This window comes from Mchenga conophoros, linkage group LG4 (assembly GCF_057382185.1).
Source record: "Mchenga conophoros isolate Kocher_MC1m ecotype Shallow Benthic linkage group LG4, M_conophoros_male_GT1.1, whole genome shotgun sequence".
NCBI lineage: Eukaryota > Metazoa > Chordata > Actinopteri > Cichliformes > Cichlidae > Mchenga > Mchenga conophoros.
In genome coordinates, this window is record NC_140529.1 from 9032364 (window position 1) to 9051679 (window position 19316).

At 41.4% G+C, this 19316-nt stretch overlaps 1 protein-coding gene across 1 annotated transcript in view; it reads left to right on the forward strand.

The window, feature by feature from the left end:
• Nucleotides 1-967: 967 nt before the first annotated feature.
• Nucleotides 968-19316, forward strand: part of igf2bp1 (insulin-like growth factor 2 mRNA binding protein 1) — a 47658-nt gene continuing 29309 nt past the window's right edge. Inside the window, exons 1-2 of the mRNA XM_085270243.1 lie at nucleotides 968-1956; nucleotides 3090-3150. Of these exons, the coding sequence (XP_085126369.1) occupies nucleotides 1782-1956; nucleotides 3090-3150 (236 nt within the window). The 5' untranslated portion in view covers nucleotides 968-1781. The remainder of the gene's footprint in view (nucleotides 1957-3089; nucleotides 3151-19316) is intronic.

Here is a 19316-nt window from a genome sequence, read left to right on the forward strand (position 1 = left end):
GCCATTTTCTAACCAAAGCAAGCTTCACCAGAGTGCCACGTATCCCCCCGGGCGTGTGCAGTATGGCTAAAAAGTCCAAACCTCGTGCACAGAGAAAAGGGGACCCTTTAAAAGCCAAGACCAAGCCCGTCAAAATTAGAAAACTATGAGACGAGACTGGCACAACCTGGAGAGAAGGGAGCCGATATCCACAGCCAAACTCCAGCGTGATGAGTGAGTGGGGGAGAGGCAGGCCTGCATCACGCACTGCCTCCATTTTGAGGAGACATCCACCCAGAGGGGCGCGCAGTGTGCGTGTGAAGCGTAGCGAGCGACTTCGCCATGGTATTACTTCCTGTGTGCGCCTCACACCGAGAAATGTGCAGAAATTGCTGGAGAAGAGGCTAGCGCGCCATGTTCCCGCTGTACTTTAACTCTGGGTATCGCCTGTTGGGAGCCATGACCTCACAGGGAAACTACAACACACAGTAAAGTGTTTAAAGCGAGACGAACTACGAGAGTGTGCCTGGTTGTAATGCATCGACGCCATAGCTGACACATTGTTCCAGTTGGTGGGGAAAAGGACCCTGGCGACGACGTATGAAAACGAGGACATGGGTTTCCTACCATCTTACTACAGCACACTTGTGGCCCCTAAAACAAAATGGAGGCCCCGTCCCGCTGTTTGACAGCCACCATGGGTTCACCATAGGTCATTTATGTAACGTCACGAAGACAACTTCTTTAACTTTAGCACAAATCATACCCATCCAGAGGGCGGGAACAGCAACAACAGGGGTGGGGGTGCTACGCAGTAGAATGAGCGGGCGGTGCCTTGTTATTTAAATGTAAAACGGCTATGGCCACCGAGGCCTTCCACTAGACTGAAGGGTGGAGGAAATACCCCCCAACAAAATAAATACCAACAAAGTAGACGCTCACACGCTGTCCGCTATCAGCTTTTAGCTGCAATTCTCCATATTCGCCCGTATTAAGCGCGGGTGTCTACATGTACATCGTGATGCATACCCCCCACCGCTCAGGAAAACACGCAAACTGTACTGTTGTGCACTACTGTACAGCACAGAATTGGGAGTCTCGGCTTCTGTTACCATGAAGGCGCACATACGCACACGCGCTCATCTGGTGAAAACCCTGGGATGAGAGGGGGATGCCCCCTCCCTTCCGCCTTGCTTACCTACTCCAACTACACCACGTGGTTTCCTCTCTCACACAAAAAAAACGTGAATTGGAGTCGACGAGGGGCGGCGTCACCCCTCTGCCGGCAGCAGGCGGATCGCCGAAAGAGGGAAGGATAGAAAACTAGAGAGAGAGGCGGAGAGAGAGAGGAAAACATTTCTCCCGATCTGATCCCGCCATAGTTTTTCCCACTCTTCTGCCATAGACCCATCATCAGACCCAGTCCAACCCACCTCCTCCACAGCGCGATAGAGGCTATAGGCTGCTGCTTTATTCGTCTGTTGGGGCCGGCTGCAAGTCAGGGGGTTTCATTTCTTCTCCTGCTCCACTTATTCAACTGGATTTACAGCAATATTCAACGTTACCACCTGATTCTACTTTTTTACATTTTTTTTATTTGAATTTGTCATCGTGAATTCAAATTTATTTCGTACTTTTGTCCTCTAGCGTGATTTACACTTTCTGTTTGAGTGGCAAGTGTGACAATATCTTGTTGCGCTATTAGCACATTCAGCAGAAACTTTTTGCTGGCTCCAATCTTTAGTTATTCTGGGCTTTGTTTTTTGTTTTCTTTTTTTGGGCTCGGGAAAACAATTTCCACAATGCACAAGCTATACATTGGGAATCTAGGCGAAAGCGTGACTGCCGAGGACTTAGGAAAAACCTTTGACGAACACAAGATCCCATACACCGGACAGTTTCTAATGAAAACCGGCTATGCGTTTGTGGATTGTCCGGACGATCACTGGGCCATGAAGGCTATCGAGACATTTTCTGGTGAGTTAAGGTGGACTACAAGTCACCAAAAAAAGCCTTCTCTTATTTCCACCTTTAATTTCATTCATTCTATATATAGGGAAGCCGTAGACGCCGGCGCACAGCCCCGGTTGCATGCTCACCTTCAGCGGTGTATCCCAGTTTTATTATCCGTTCGCCTCCCGAGGCTCCACGCGAGATTAAATAAATACATAAATTCCTGAAATTATTTTATTGGTGTTAGAATAAGGAATATTAGTGTGTGGAAAGCTACACACCCACGGGAGCCATTCAACTTTTGCAGGAGGGGGGGCGCACGTAGTGTAAAGCTATACTGTAAAACACAGCCATTGGTGAAGCTTTCCTTGATATCGTTGTAATTTATCAAAGGAGATTCTAACAGTACTGTGCTAATTATGACACGTGCATTTCAAGCTAATGCGTGCTTCTGGTAGGCGTTTTAATATCTTGCACCCCTGAGCACTGGATAGAGTAGCCTACTCTCTTGTGATATAGGATGAAGCCTTGCTGCTTCCCCTCCCCCTTTAAGCCGGGAGTCCACTATGACAAAGGCAGAAACAAATAAATTAGCCCTTACCAAACCTGGCCTCAGACCAACCCAGAATTTACACAAACCTACCCTGCTATGGTACAGCTCGCTTTCCTGCGTGGCGACAGCTCTGTGGCCCATTTCTCATGGTTCCCTACACATGTAACGTGAGGAGGCAAGGTCGCCATGCCAGTCAGCTCCCTCTGATCCTTCCTGAACCCTCACCAAACTCTCCAAACAACCCTCTCACACTACAACCATGTGGGCTTGAAACCTTTTAACTGCCACTCAGAGTTAAACTGATAAACGTATAGTTATCGCTTGGCATTTCTGAGGGATTCAAGCAGACGGAAAGTGACGTGATGTACACTATTCACTTGCTCCCCGACTTTAGGGCATGTTTTGAGCACTTTCAACATAACTGCTTCTTAGTACTTTTCACGAGTGCTTGGAAGATCACCAGGTTTAATTGGAAATAAGTGAACCGCAAGGCAACCCACACTGTGTTCCCTGAATACAGTAGATTCCCTTCGTAGGCCTTTGCAGCTAGTACACAGTTAGCATTTAGCCACACTTTGTTCTGAACCAGTTTTCCTTTTTTCAGGTAAAGTGGAACTTCATGGGAAACGTATTGAGGTCGAACACTCCGTCCCCAAGAAGCAAAGGTACATTGAGCACTTGTATCACCCCTCCCCCTCCTTTCTCAAAAAGAAAAGGGGAAAAAACCTTTCATGTGTTGCATCACCTTATGTGGGTCTTTCTCTCATGGGGTAATAAGTGAAAACAACGACTTCACTGAATGATTTGCTATTAGTGGGACACAGATTTCGGCCCTTGCGCCCACTTGACGTTAGAAGCCATTGTGAGGCTAGCAGTGGCTAGCTTGGCTGTGTTTGTTGGTGTGGCAGTGTAGCGTGGACCCTCAACTTTGTCGGCCATTGCTGTGGAGCTGAACTGTGACAGCTTTAGCTAGGTGCCTGCCGTTCTGTGCAGTGTGGTTGGATTTTTACTCGTCCTTTTAAAATGCTGCTGTGTTTTTAGAGTGAGCTCAACAAGCACGTAGATATAGGTTCTTCGTAAAGTCGCAGTGTTGATGTGAGCACGTCCTGTGGTTTACTATATGCTCTAGGCCCAGCCTTTTATGTAATTACTCTTTCCTTACACTACAGCCACTACACAATTTCTTTAACACGATTTTAAAAATGCACTGGCACATATGTATTTTATAAATGTATAGTGGTGTGGTTTCACGTGTTGGACAACCTTTCAGTGCTTTAACGTGTGCATGGATAATATTCGCTTTTTGCTTTTATTAAAACTCTTCGGTTTAACGTTCACACTGAAAACAAATCAGTTTTTAATGATGCTGGGAGTTGTGACGGAAATGCGGTGTGTTGATTATTTTATTTCGTTTATAGGTTTCTTTTAGAATGTATTTGACGAGGAAATTGTGATTTAATGGAGCTGTTATTTTATTTTTTTAGTTAAATTAATAACACGTCTTTCCAATTAAAACACAGCTGTGCTGTTTAGTAATTGTAGTATTTCTTTTAAATATATAATGCTCGTTTTAACCCAGAATAGGTGCTGGGTGTGAATATTTCACATTTAAATACCTTTTGCTTCACGCCAACTCGGACACATTTATGTGGCAGCCTGATAGTGTACCTGTACCTGTGGCTTCTTTGTAATTGGGTGAGTGTCAATGAAATTTCTGCGGTTCAGTAGTAGCTCTAACTGGTGTCCATTGTGCTCATTTGACCTGCTTCATTCAAACAGCACTATGCAATTCTCTTATAGCCCATCATTTATGCCCGTAACCTTTGGCACAGATACGAGTTGAGCACAGTTCTCCATGTTCCGCCATTTGGCCACATGTGTGCGTATGTATATGTGTGTGCGTATTCACCATGAGCCAAAATGGCCAGGAAATGTAGAAGATTCCACCCCATTTCCACACTTGTTGCCTTTTAATAAATGCTACGATTTGGCGTAATCACTCTTCGTGGGATTTTGTATGAAAAAGGCCGAATATTTCAAACTGAGCTGGCTTTTGGGGCGCCCGCCCTGCGCCACGAAAGCAGAGTAAAAACGTTGCAACATGGCTGTGGCACACACATCCCAGCAGCGTGGTCTTTGTGTGGATGAGTGGGGCCGAGTGTGGTCACTTATTGCCAAACTCGCCTTACACACGGAGCTAACATGGCTGTAATGCCTTCAGGTGTCTTAGCGGGTGCGTGAAGAGTCCCAGATCTTGACTGTGATCACCTTAAAGAGCCATAATAAAGGTGATTTGTGAGTGGGTGGGTGCGGGGGTACCGTGGGACGAGCTTGTGGCCCTTCGTGGTTTCACAACACGTGGTGCGTCCACGCAAAGAGGAGTTGCACCACGTCAGGCATGGAGGGCAAAATGGCGAAGCCTTGAATGAAGCAGCCACTGTACAGATTGCTCCTTATTCTTTTTTTTCCACAGTGTGTCACTTTGGGTCTCGTCAGCGCCCGGGTCGCCCCGTGGCCTACATCACGTGTTCCAGTGTGTGTGTGTGTGTGTGCTTTTCTTTTAAATTTAAGTAAATTTTAAAAAATTAGAAAAATATTAACATGACGGAAAACTGTGAAATTTGTGGAAGCCCTTTCTTAAAATGGCTGTTCGTGTAGTCCGTCAGCCAGAGCTAAATTATCCAAATTATGTCGCAAAATGATCGCGTTTAAATATTTATGCAAAACATCTGCTCATCTCCAGCATACAAGCGTGTGCGAGCTGTTTGAGCAAACGCTGATTTTACGAAATTATTTTGTAAATGTTTAAAATCCTCCAGTTGTCAAACAAAGACTGTGGGGCAACGAATCAGGCGTTTTCTGGCGACGTGCGCATTTGGGCAAAAACACTCAAAATAATAGATTCCAGCATATATTTTATTTTTATCTACTTTCACTCAATAAGCTGCTTGTTTTGATACCGTTTTGAATGTTTCTCATTTATTGTGATTCTAACGTGGAAGTAAAAGGTTTCGGGGGTGCTCGCGTTTCTACACGTGTTTAAAAGAAAGTTGCCAGAGTACATACGTTTAAACGTCTTAAAACTGCTCTCCTGCAGTTGCTTCTGAACCTCAAGGAGGGTGTGTGTGTGTTTGTGTGGGAGTGGCGGCTGTTCTGAAGGAACAAGCCCTTTGGGCTATTTGAAGGAGGTGGGGTGGGGGTGTCAGTCCCTTAACTAAAAGAATGAAGGTTCAATTCCTTCTTTATATTCCACAAGTCTCAGTGCAGGGGGCGCTGGCCCTGGCTGTCCTGACCTGACCGTGTTTTGAACGGTACCTTCTGCGTTTGTGTGTATGGACGTTAAAGATGGACGAGTTATAAGTTTCAGAGAGAGCTGTTTGGTTACTGTGTAAGGCTGCAGAGGGTTTGGCAAGGTGGAAAGCTGGGGTTGTAATAGCTACAGGAAGAGGAGAGGGGAGAGAAGGGAGGGGAGTTTTTGTGTGTGTGTGGGTTCTCAGAGAGAACAAGCCTCCCTCTTTGGAGAGGGGAAATGTATAGAACGCTTGCTGTTGGCGTGAAGAAAATCAGTGGTGACGCCCACCAAAAATCCCGTTAAACCCAGTTGAAATATAAATGGCATGAGTAGGTGTGTGTGTGTGTTTTTTTTTTTTCCATCTGTTACCCATGCTCTGCAAAATTCTGTTGCAGCAACCTGGCACTTAAAAAAAAAAAAAGTCTTGTTGGATGTCACAGGTAAAACGAGAGCTGCTACAGATTATAGGCTAGCTTATTTATTGTGTTTCTTTTGCGTTTTTTAAAGTCTTTGAAGTCTTGTAATAATTGTCTTACACTGATTCTACAAGAGATGTAGTCAAACAAAATATTAAAATTAGCCTTTGATTTTAGGTGCATTCCTGCAAAGTTCACATTTTTTATTACACTCCCTCTAAACATTCGCACGGGCAACTTGCAGAATATCAGTATCAACTGGTATTAGCCCCGCTGTCTGACATCAGGAAATATAATGGTATTTACAGACGCCATTGGCCAATACTTAGTTGTTGGGTCAGTATTATGCAAACAATTGTACTTTAAAACAGATCGATTATTTATTTATTTTCCACTGAAGACTTTTTCTTCCTTGCACTAAAACTATAAACAACAAACAAAGCAAAAAGAAAAAAAGTTGGAATTTTGAATAAACATAATTCACCCATAATTAGTGTGTGGCTAAAAACCATTATAATAATAATTATTATTCCCACTTTGTAGTATCTTTGTATGTCCTTGCTTCTAGAGGCAGGGTTTAGTGTCTGATTCTGGTATGCTGTGACCTTTGGCACCAAAATGTTATCTTTAGCGTTCAGTGTGCTAGGATTTGCACCCCGCCTTCACCGCGACATGAGGCTATTATGCACAGCACACCAAAATTTTGTAATTTCATAATTGTGGGAATTAATTCCAGTCTCCTTTGAGTCTCGACTCATTTTTCCATTTGCATCCAAAAAGGAAATGATGATGTTGGCTCCTTTCAAAACAGGAGAAATTGCATTGGAGGCTGCAACCTGTTCTACTTTCTTCATGCATTAGTCTTCATGTGTTACAGCTTCCTGTTTGCATTTCCTTCAAAAGGAAAAAAATGCATGGAATCCTGAAAATACTGCTGCACGTGAAGCATGCCAGCATATCTGCTGTCATTGTTTCACTGTTTAGGAATCTTTTTTTTAAATAATAATAATAATAATTAATTTTCACTGAAAACCTCTAAAAGAGAAAAAGATTCCTGCGACTCATAGACTGACTGATAGATCACGTCCAAATAACATCACAGTGTTAGCAGTTAAATGGCTGGGAACATCCTCTGAAATACTGATATCCTTCCATTTTTCTTATGAAAGTGGCTTCAAAAGCTAAATGTCATTTCCTCCCTTTCTGTAATGGTGTTACACATTTTGTATTGGCTTTTTTTTCTTTTTAGCAGCTGAGTGAAGTTACTGTACATGTTGTGTCCCCCCACTTTTTTTCCCTTTAATGGATGCAACAGCTATATTCTAGATATTTTAGGCACCATTTGTTTGTCTATTCTTGTAATTGAGTTTGACGTATATAAAATCATCTCCACAACAAGCTTGGCTGTAAATGCTTTTGTAATAAACCTGCTATCTGGTTTAATGGGGCACTGTTTAGCATGCAGTGTCCAAGTCAGAAGACGAGGAAGTGGTTTTAGATTTGACCCCCCCAACCCAAAAAACAAACAAACAAACAAAAAAAAATCTTAACACTTTCCCACTTGAGTTGTTGTTTTTTTTCTCTGAGGTGGACAAAACAGTTTCCATGATCAAAACTGCCCTTCTACTTCTGACGAGTCTAAGAGGTCTGTCAAAGTTTGTGCATCATTAGGTGATGTTGTCTTCATCGCATTAGTGAATCCCAAACTCCCTGGCTTGTAACGTTTAAACGTCCCCCTCCCTGGCCACTGTGTCAGGTCTTCTGGGGAGATGTTAAGACCAAAGTCAGAATGTCCTGAGTCTGCCCCAGACATCTAACGTTCAAGCCACCGTAATTAGATGCCTGAACTACCTTAACTGGCTCTTTCTGCTGTGGATGAGCAATCGCTCTACTATGAGCCCCTCCCAAGTGACAGCACTCATAACAATCTCTAATGGGCCCATTTCACTCAAGTTTTGCTGCACGCTAAAAGTGATGTCACATCCGGTAGTGCTCGCTGCATTTTGGCATCATGTTGGCTGGTTGTGCAGTCCTCAGTTTTTTTGAAGACATGAGTGGTTGATCATGTGACCATCATTTTAGGGGGAAATGTTGCAACAGTTTGAAAAGAGGCGATTTTCTGTGGAAAAACTTTTTTGTCTGAGTGTTGACATCTGTTTGGAAAATACTGCAGGACTAGTACTCATGCCCTCAGCACTGGTATAAATGTTATGGAGCTATGGTGACGTCACCGTTTGCGTGCAACACGACCAGTCCAGTGAGCGTTGTGGGCTCATTAGGATGAATCTGGACTTCCCTTGGAGGAAGTTAATTTTTGCCATTGTATGCATTATCTTGGTGACTACCCACAGCCTGTGGCCATAATCCACAGTTTCTCCATGACGCTGGTGTCTTCACCACAACAGACTGGTACAGCCTCTCCTGCAGACACCAGTCTGTCCATCAATTTTCTGTCTTATTCTTTCCCCACTCATGAACACGACCCTGAGATACCCAAGCTCGACCTCGAGGAAGCAAGTTGTTCTGAACCCAGAGCGCACAATCTATCCTTTTCTGGCTCAGAACCATGGCCTCAGACTTTGTCCCACCTGCTTCTAAAGTTTGAATCTCGTGGTGAAGCGAACATGTAGTGGTGTGAAAAAGCTTTCGCCAAAGCTGGAATTTTTGGTATGTTGCAGATCACTGCTCTGCTGCATAACTGAAGCGGATTTGAGCTTCTGTGCACAATCTGACTTCTGGATGTTCTCCTTTAGGATTTTCTGATAGAGAGCAGAATTCATGGTTCCATCAATTACTACAAGTCATCCAGCTCCTGAAAGCAGCAAAACAGTCATAGTCTTCATGCTTCCACCACCATGTTTGACTGTTACGTTTGTATGAAGTGCTGTATTGGTTTTATGCCAGAAGTAACAGGACACTTTTTGACATTTCTTAGCCTACTTCACCTGCCAGACAGGTTCTATTTAAGCAGTTCCTAAATTTAACAAGTTGTATTTCCAGTAGTCTGAATAAATCTTAAGCAGGCCTTTCCCCATCGAGAGGTGATGACTGTGTAAAACATCTCAATTTTATTCTCCCAAAATTATTCAGAATGTCTGGATGGCCCAAGTTGACCAGTTTCCTCCACAGTGTTTAATCTCTGGTCATTTGTAGCCTCGTAGGTAAATTTGCTAAACCAGCCAGTATTCTCTTCTCCTTAAATAAACGAATGGTTTGTCCAGCATTTGGATCAATAAGGTACATGAATGCAAATGTTATATTTTCTACATGATTGTAACAAAATTGTATGGGCAGTGAATGGAGTACAGAGAAGGAATCAATTAGTGACATTTTATAACTCCATTAGCATCCAAAAATGTGTGTTATGAGTTTGTAAACTACCGGTAAGCCCAGAAAATCCTGTATACGTGATGAGGCTGTAGGTTTTGTACCACAGTTAAACTCTGTTCATAAAAAGCAGTGTTTAAAATATCAGATGCCTGAATATCTGCTGACAAAGCTGTGTTGGAATAAAGATCTTGTTTATCAGTGAACACTATGCTATCGAAACATTCAAGTTTTTTAGCAGATTTCTTTGTTTTTTCTTAGCTATGAAATGTATGCAGTGTGTGTAAATCTTTGCTCTGTTTTTCACCTCTGTGTAATTTCCCTTGCTGAAGCTTTGTGCCTTTTCCCCCATGTAAAGTGTGCCGCAGCTTTAAATGCACCCAAACGATCATGCATGTGAGGAGCTGGATGTGTGTGGCTAGCACTTTCACACAGCAGTACACAGAGCTGAAGGAGAGAGGCGAGCTATGGTTTTATTTCCTCCTCTCTCATGGCTGGCAAAGGAGGAGGGGACAAGTGGGCGGAGGGAGCAAGAGGGGTGCGACCAATCGTCTGGTAGCAGCACTGTGCCTCGCTCACCCACATGCATGCTCTGACTTTATACTTTATCCTCGCTCTCTGCTCTCTCTGCTCGCTCTCTGCTCAGCGTGTTCATGGTCTCATTGTGCTGTTTTGGTTACTCTCTGGTACAGTGTGCTCGTTTCGCCCTCTTGTTTTTTGCCGTGATCCCCGAACCATTTCAGCCCCGTCTGCGCAAGAGCTGAGACCGGGTAAGGGAACGAGGAGCAGACAGACAAACCAAAAGGATCCAGAGAGAGTCACAGGAAGGAGGATGAATGTGGTTTAAATTTTGATGTCAGCTGAACTGCATTGCTCGGGGATGTTGGACAAACAGTTTTGAGGGATAGCTCAGTTGTAATCTGATTAGACAGGCTGCTGCTCTGCAGTGGTTGATGCACTGAGAGGTAAACCGTGCATTCAAACTAAAAGAATAGCTGTGGATAATTTTGAGACGGCATGAACAGATTCCTCAACTCAACTGCAGCTACGTGAAAGCAGTTTTATACTTCTGTTCTACTGCAGGGAGATAATGTCCCACATACTTGTGTAATTCATTTTTTCCTGCAATAGAGACAATCTGCTCCTGAAATGCAAATTATTGAAGCTACAGTTAAAAAAACAAAAACAAAACATTCCGCTTGGCAGCAACAGTCTTAACGTACATCAGTACTACAATTCCTACCACTATACTACTACTAGTAATTTGCCGTCTTACTCAAATGGAAGCTTGCAGTATAAACAATTTTCCGTTTGCTGATTAAGTCGGATGTAATTTCACAGAGCTGCTGTTGTGTGCGTCTAGTGCAGTCTGTACTCTTCTATGAAAAGTATTCCAGCATCCAGACTGGGTGTATTGTGGAAGTTTATTTTCGGCTGTGTTCTGTATCTCATTAGTTTTGCAGTGAGAATAGCAAAACATTAATGAAGGTATTTAGTCATTGAGGGTCACTGTAGTCGCACAGAAGCACACAAAGAGCTGCTCTTTGTTTTTCTTTCAGGTAAAAATGTTTTGGTGATGCTCATTAAGTTTAGGTTTTGCTCACTGCATTGAAATAATAGGAACTACAGTGAAGTCAGTTTCCTATAAAGTAATGGAATTAAACTGATCTGTTTTTGTTTTTGTGAAAATCTAACCACTTATTATGAAAGCTAACCATGAATAAAAATGTGCTTTATTTTAACTTGAATTAGTGCATAAATGATCCAATCAGACAACGTAAAATCATTTTGCAGTGTGTGATATGACTGTGATATTTGAGTTCTTGCAGTAACTGGTTTCACTTGGTCTACATTTTTGGACCAAACTGGTGTCGTATATATTCATGCTGAGTCTTCCTATCTGTGTGAAAGCTTTGTTTCAAATGGGTGTTTGTGTTGCCGGAACTATTTAATGGTTTTATCCCGTTTAGTTATTATTTCTGTCAGCATACATGTAGAAATGGTGTTTTGTGCAAAGTATTTCGATTTCAAATATTTTACTCTGTAAAAACAAACTGTACTGATCCAACTATTAAAAGGTTAATTTCTACAGGCACAAGTCTGTGATATGAACTGGTCTGTTTCCTGGCCCATGACTGCTTAAAATCTTCTGTGGAGCATTGTCAGATTTTTGCTGTTTGTTTCTAAATCCAAATGTAACAAAAGGAAAGAAGCAGCATTAGCAGTGTTATCTGAGCAGCCTGGGCAATAGAAATGGTTACATGTGAGCTTAAGTGAAATTTAAAGATGTAAGAATGCATTTTCCTCTACTTTCTTATTTTGAAAGGCAAAAACAAAGAAACTTAGCTAACCACTGGTTCTTCATTTCTAAGTCTATAAAAGAGAGAAAAGACATTAAAACTTAAAGAACAATATTAATGTAGAATGTAATTACAAAGGTCCAAGCCAAAATAAGGTGAGGAGAGGGTGTAAAAATGAAGGGACGAGGACAGTGGAGGCACGCGTGTAATGTAGGTGAAGGGGTAAATGAGATCTGTCTCTTTAAGAAGACCCCCACCTACCCCCTCCACCCCATCTTTCTGATTGTTTCTTCTCTCTGGTTCAAACCATCTGTCCTCTCCCTACATTAGTTGGTGCACACACATTCAAGGGGTGGGGGGAAGAAGGAGTGATCAAGAAAAGAAGACAACGAAAGTAGGAAAGGGAGGAGGGTTGTTGGGGCCAGGGGTCGGGTGTGCATGGTGGATGGGGCCCCTCATGTTTACGTGTGTGTGTGTGTGTGTGTGTGTGTGTGTGTGTGCGTGCATGTACCTGAGTCCTGCCTCACTTGCACACAGTAATGCCATTAAATAGGACAGATTTTTTTTCCCCCCCCCATTCTTAGTCACTTGCTTTTTTCAGTTTTTCTAAAAAACTAAAACGTGCACATTTAAGCCCACACTTTGGTCGAACGGGTACTGAAGTTGTATGAACTGCACCTATTATTCCTCCAATATGTTAGTGCTGTATATTGCATATGATTACAATTGTGCTCTATTTATAAAATAAAGGAAGAAAAGAGTAAACTATTTAAACCATTTCACAAAGATTTAGAAATAATTGTCTGCAATAAAATCAATAAACTGAAAACTAAAACAGAAAAGTCAAGTTAAATAGAGAGAATGCAATTCTGCCACAAGATTGGTACATCTAGTCTGTAGTTGTTAAAAATGTTGTATTTATTCTCTTTAAAGGATTTTTACAGCACTGTAAAGAATTGCTTAAATTGTACTATGGCCCGTTATTGACTGACAATATTGTCAATGTGTTTTTAACCTTTTTTCATTTTTATTTCTTATATGACATATATATATATTTAGAAGCTGACTGCTTAGGCTGAAAAGCTAAAGCTAAGCTAAAACTTTACCAACTAGTAAAAACAAGCCACAAAACCAGTGCTAACCAAATATAACACATGCTTTTATTACAGATAACGCGTTTCTTTAGCAAAGCAGAAGCTTCCCTGCAAATATTGGCTAGCCAGGTTGCTAAAGCATTTGTTCTATACATCAAGTGGTAATCTGTGTTTCTTGGTGTTTCTCAGCTTTTGGTTGAATGTGGAAGCACTAAAATAATGTTTTACAGGATGTAAGTCACTGTCATGTATTTTGAGCTGGTGTTTTCACCCCAATCATTTCAGGGTGTTACAAAGCTCAGTCAGCATTAACCCTGACAGCAGACAGTTACACAAATAAAAATACAACACCACAGAGAACACAGTTCAAAAATGCTGTAAAATTGCAAAAAATCCTACACGTTGGAATTGATTTATAACATTTAAATACAAAAACTGGTTTAATTTTATAATTTTTTGCATAAAACAATCTGAGCCACATTCATTTTAAATAGGAACTGTGATTTCAAGGGGAGCCGTAGCATGAGATCAGTTATCTGCAAAGGCGAATGACACTTTCATGTATTTCTAACAGGTCAGAAATGGAGGTCTTCCTTCGTGCTTATGCAAGGAAACTGAACTGCATTGATTGCAGACATTTTCCTTCAGCTCCTCCACTTCCGCTTCTGTTTTCCGAGAACAACAGGCCTCTTGTATAAACAGTCAGACAAAGAGCACAAAGCTTCACTTAATCTCCCGACCAAAGTGGATTTTACGTAAACCAACGAGTAGAAATCCATAACTTTACAGCACAGTTTGGATGCTTTTAGTTTTATAGAATACGTACATCAAACCTCTACGAGGAAAAAAACTAAACTTAAAAAAAAAACAAACCCCTCCTTCAAGTAAAAATTTTAAACAATTACCCAGCTGCTGTAAAATGAGGTGTTGAGAATGGTGACCTAATCTGAATCAAACTGAATCTTTCTTACTATTTCCTTAACTTATTAATTTTTTTAAGTTAATGAATTTTTAATAGCTTTTTATGGCCTTTTACAAACTTGAGCTCCTCACCAACAGGCGACAAAACCCCCGTTCCTGAAGGGGATGAAAACGTGTCTGTGTTTGCGTGCGTGTCTGTCAGATGGAGCCGAGGGAGCTGGGGCCCAACGCCGTTGCCCGCTAGATCTGAATTCTTGAAATTTTTGTCCGACAGGACACACGTTTGTGGACAGGAGGCATCAGCCTTGATGCAATTTGTCTTTATCTTTTGCTTTTTTTGTAGGGGGCATTTTATTTCTTTAGAATTGGGCAAATAGTCTCAAACATTATCACAACACAGCATTATATCCAGTGACACAACATAAGAGAACCATCACGTTCAGTGTAACTAGCAAGTGCTCCAGCAGCGCTCGGTGGAGTCATTTATTTACATTTGGGTCGTACATCACCACCTACTAGCATCTCTTCCTTTGTAGCCGGGTTGTACTTTAATGTGTTTCTGCCTCTGGTGAAACGTGCTTGTTGCTTCCATCTTTAGGATCAGTTTTCCTACACATTTTGCAAAATGCAGTGCTTCCTGGGAGGTGTTTGAAGTAGCTCCCTTTTAGGTACTAAATCGTCAGTGGCTGACATGAAGCTTTCAGACATGCCCAGGCTTTTCTCGCTGATCTGCACTAGGGAGCATAAAAGCACGCTGTTGCTATAGCAGCAATATCACTATCACACTTTTATATCATGAAAAAATGTACAGTGGGGCAAAAAAGTATTTAGTCAGCCACCGATTGTGCAAGTTCCCCCACTTAAAATGATGACAGAGGTCAGTAATTTGCACCAGAGGTACACTTCAACTGTGAGAGACAGAATGTGAAAAAAAAATCCATGAATCCACATGGTAGGATTTGTAAAGAATTTATTCGTAAATCAGGGTGGAAAATAAGTATTTGGTCAATAACAAAAATACAACTCAATACTTTGTAACATAACCTTTGTTGGCAATAACAGAGGTCAAACGTTTACTATAGGTCTTTACCAGGTTTGCACACACAGTAGCTGGTATTTTTGGCCCATTCCTCCATGCAGATCTTCTCGAGAGCAGTGATGTTTTGGGGCTGTCGCCGAGCAACACGGACTTTCAACTCCCGCCACAGATTTTCTATGGGGTTGAGGTCTGGAGACTGGCTAGGCCACTCCAGGACTTTCAAATGCTTCTTACGGAGCCACTCCTTTGTTGCCCGGGCGGTGTGTTTTGGATCATTGTCATGTTGGAAGACCCAGCCTCGTTTCATCTTCAAAGTTCTCACTGATGGAAGGAGGTTTTGGCTCAAAATCTCACGATACATGGCCCCATTCATTCTGTCCTTAACACGGATCAGTCGTCCTGTCCCCTTGGCAGAAAAACAGCCCCATAACATGATGTTTCCACCCCCATGCTTCACAGTAGGTATGGTGTTCTTGGGATGCAACTCAGTATTCTTCGTCCTCCAAACACGACGAGTTGAGTTTATACCAAAAAGTTCTACTTTGGTTTCATCTGACCACATGACATTCTCCCAATCCTCATCATCCATGTGCTCTCTGGCAAACTTCAGACGGGCCTGGACATGCACTGGCTTCAGCAGCGGAACACGTCTGGCACTGCAGGATTTGATTCCCTGCCGTTGTAGTGTGTTACTGATGGTGACCTTTGTTACTTTGGTCCCAGCTCTCTGCAGGTCATTCACCAGGTCCCCCCGTGTGGTTCTGGGATCTTTGCTCACCGTTCTCATGATCATTTTGACCCCACGGGATGAGATCTTGCGTGGAGCCCCAGATCGAGGGAGATTATCAGTGGTCTTGTATGTCTTCCATTTCCTGATGATTGCTCCCACAGTTGATTTTTTCACACCAAGCTGCTTGCCTATTGTAGATTCACTCTTCCCAGTCTGGTGCAGGTCTACAATACTTTTCCTGGTGTCCTTCGAAAGCTCTTTGGTCTTGGCCATGGCGGAGTTTGGAGTCTGACTGTTTGAGGCTGTGGACAGGTGTCTTTTATACAGATGGTGGGTTCAAACAGGTGCCATTCATACAGGTAACAAGTGGGGGACAGAAAAGCTTCTTACAGAAGACGTTACAGGTCTGTGAGAGCCAGAGATTTTCCTTGTTTGAGGTGACCAAATACTTATTTTCCACCCTGATTTACGAATAAATTCTTTACAAATCCTACCATGTGAATTCATTGATTTTTTTTTTTTCACATTCTGTCTCTCACAGTTGAAGTGTACCTCTGGTGCAAATTACTGACCTCTGTCATCATTTTAAGTGGGGGAACTTGCACAATCGGTGGCTGACTAAATACTTTTTTGCCCCACTGTATACCGGTACTATTTTGAATGATATGATAGCCTTTCCTATGTGATGCAAATAACTGTATTAGAAAGACTGAAACAGTAAATTAGACCTGGTGTGTTTTAATTGGAACCCTGCTCATGCTGAAAGGGTTTAATTTCATTTATTTTTAGTCTAATTTGTCTAGAAAAGTTTGCAGCCACAGTGTTTTGGAAAGCAAAATAGTGATGTAGAAACTAATTTTTAAAAAACATGCTAATGATATAAAACATTCAGTTAAATTGCAGATTTTCTTTTAAGTATCACAATTTCCACAATTCATCATTTAAGCAATACATCTGTTAGATCCTGCAATTCCCATAATGCAGCTGAACAGAGTTGTCATTAAGAGGTCACAGAAGACATTTCACTGCTGTTTTCACGGGCTAGTAGTACTAGTAGCGGCATGTCAAATAATCATTATGTAAAATGGGCCTTGCCTATTTAAAATTCAAATTCAAATTCAAATTTTATTTGTCACGTACACAGTCATACACAGTACGATATGTAGTGAAATGCTTGGACAACTGCTCGTGACCTAAAGAAAACAAAAAAGGAAAGGCTATGAATAAGATAGGAAATAAATATGAAAAATTAAAAAGGGTAAATTTAACTAGGAAGGAATAAAATATAAATTAAGGTTAAAAATGAAATAACTGTACAACACAAATTAGAATGAAGGGTAAATTTAACTGGGAAGAATAAGATAAAATATATAAATTAAAGTTGAAAATAAAATAACTGTACAACAAAATACACAATACACAATATAGAACTATATAAGAATGTATGAAGAAATCTAAATATAAATAAATATATACACAATAACAGCAGCTGTACAAGTATTAACTGGAAATGAAGAATATAGTGACCAGTGTTGTGCAAAAACAAAGTCCAGAAAGTCCAGTGTGTGTGTAAGAACCATATGTGTGGGTCAGTACTGTGTGGTGGTGTGATTGAGAGACCGTATCGCCTGCGGGAAGAAGCTCCTCCTCAGTCTCTCTGTGTTGGTCTTCAGGGAGCGGAATCGCTTTCCTGACCTCAACATTTAATAAACATATCTGTAAGAACACACATGAGAGTGAGTAGTTTAGAGTCTTGTGTCTGCAGACCCTCAAGAAATTCAGTGTATAAATATTAAAATGAGAATTTAAAATGTCAAGAAAGTGAAGATCTACTGATTAATAATCAGAGGACTCGGACAAATACACGCATTTGTCCCCAGTCCTCTGATTATTAATTTAATAAGATTGTTGCGAAGTGTTAAACACTTCTCAGTGTCTTGTAGTGATGGGGTTTCCCTTGGTGGTGTCGGTGGGGGAACCAATCAGAACATTTACACCACTTTTCCATAATGAAACTCGTGAGCTCCATAATTCAGGAATTATGTGATTTTGGGTTTTCTATTTTTTTTTTCTCAACCTTTGATAGAAGACTAAACTTGATGTGTGGTCTGCTCTGTTTTTTTTTTTCCCTCTCCTTCTTCTTCTTTTTAAATATTCTTTGGACATTTTGGCCTTTATTTGATAGTAGAGCAGTGAAGATGTGGAATACAGGCAGCAAAGGGCCACAGGTCGTACTTGAACAACTCCAGCCATGTGCAGTATAGCTGCCTGCTCACCCACTGAGCACCACGGAAGCACTGAGCTCCCATTGGTCTCCCCCTTCATCTGTAACTAATTTAAGGATTCTTAACTTTTTAAAATTGAACATTAATTTGAAAGTGTTTTTTCTGCACTCCACTTTCTTGTATTTCCTCTTGCCACCAACCAGCCGCAGTAAGTGGGTGTCCTGTCCTGTGCCTCGTTCTGAGAGGGGCCTTTTCCTGTTAAAAGGGAGTTTTTTATGGGCAGAAATCTGTGCCATCAGAAACTGAATTTGAAAAAGTTAAATTTGAATTTTAATGGCTCGGATTGAATCTGAATTGTAACTTGAATAAATGCTTTTAAAAACTGAATATGAATTAGCCTAATTTGAAATTCAATTTATTGGTTTGAAAATGAATTTATTTGCTTTGAAACTGTATTTTATCCTTTAAAAGTTTAGCTCTCGAATAATCTCAGATTCACTTCACACCATTCAGTTTCAGTTCTACAATTCAGTTTTTTGGGACTTACACCCGGTTCCGGTTCAAGAGTAATGAGCGCAGATTAATAGAACTACGTTTTACTAGCGGACCGAAAGTGTTACTGATGGGAATCTACAGCATCTTGAGCTGAATTAAGACTTCAGAAGTCATTCGTCATGTCGAATGACCAGCGGATAAACTCTCAGGTTGGTAATAAATGTATTACATGTACATGTATTACTGTAGCTGCCTCCACCAGTGTGTGAATGTGAGAGTGAATGAATAGTGGCATTGTAAAGCACTTTGGGTGCCTTGAAAAGTGCTATATAAATCCAATCCATTATAAGAACAAGCGTCACGTTAACAAATGATAGCCGTACGGTAACTTTTATGCTTCTTGTAGCTGTTAGCTAAAGACGCCAATTTAGCCTAGTTTGCCCTGAATTCAGCTTTGACAAACAAACTGTTTCTAGTAGAATTGCAAAGTTGTCATCTTGTACCCTGTCAGAGCCCTGTATGCTTGCAGAGACCCCTACAGTAGGGAAACATGCAAAACGGTGTCCAAACCTTTGTATTTTAGCTTTATTTATGTCTTACACAGCATCCCAACTCTTTAGCTAAAGTTATTAAGTTAGCTAAAGTGAATAGTTTTCAGCCATTTGATTCATGTTACAGCAGCTCATGAGTGAATAAACATGGTGAAATAAAAGTATTTTAGAAGTATATGTTTCCAAATACATACATTTACTTAAATTTACTTGAGTAGGGTTAGGGGTTGCCACCTCAGCATGCAGTCAAGTCCTATACTCTTGCTAATGACCTACTAATTGTATTCAGGTGTGTTGCACCAGGGACGCATGGAAAAGTTGCATGACACCGGCCCTCGAATATGACAGGTGTGGTTGAACTGCATGAAGACTCTGAAGTTTCTCTTCTCTTCTGGCAGGACAGGAATGTAACCTTGTCCTGTGAGCCACCGTAAGGATGTA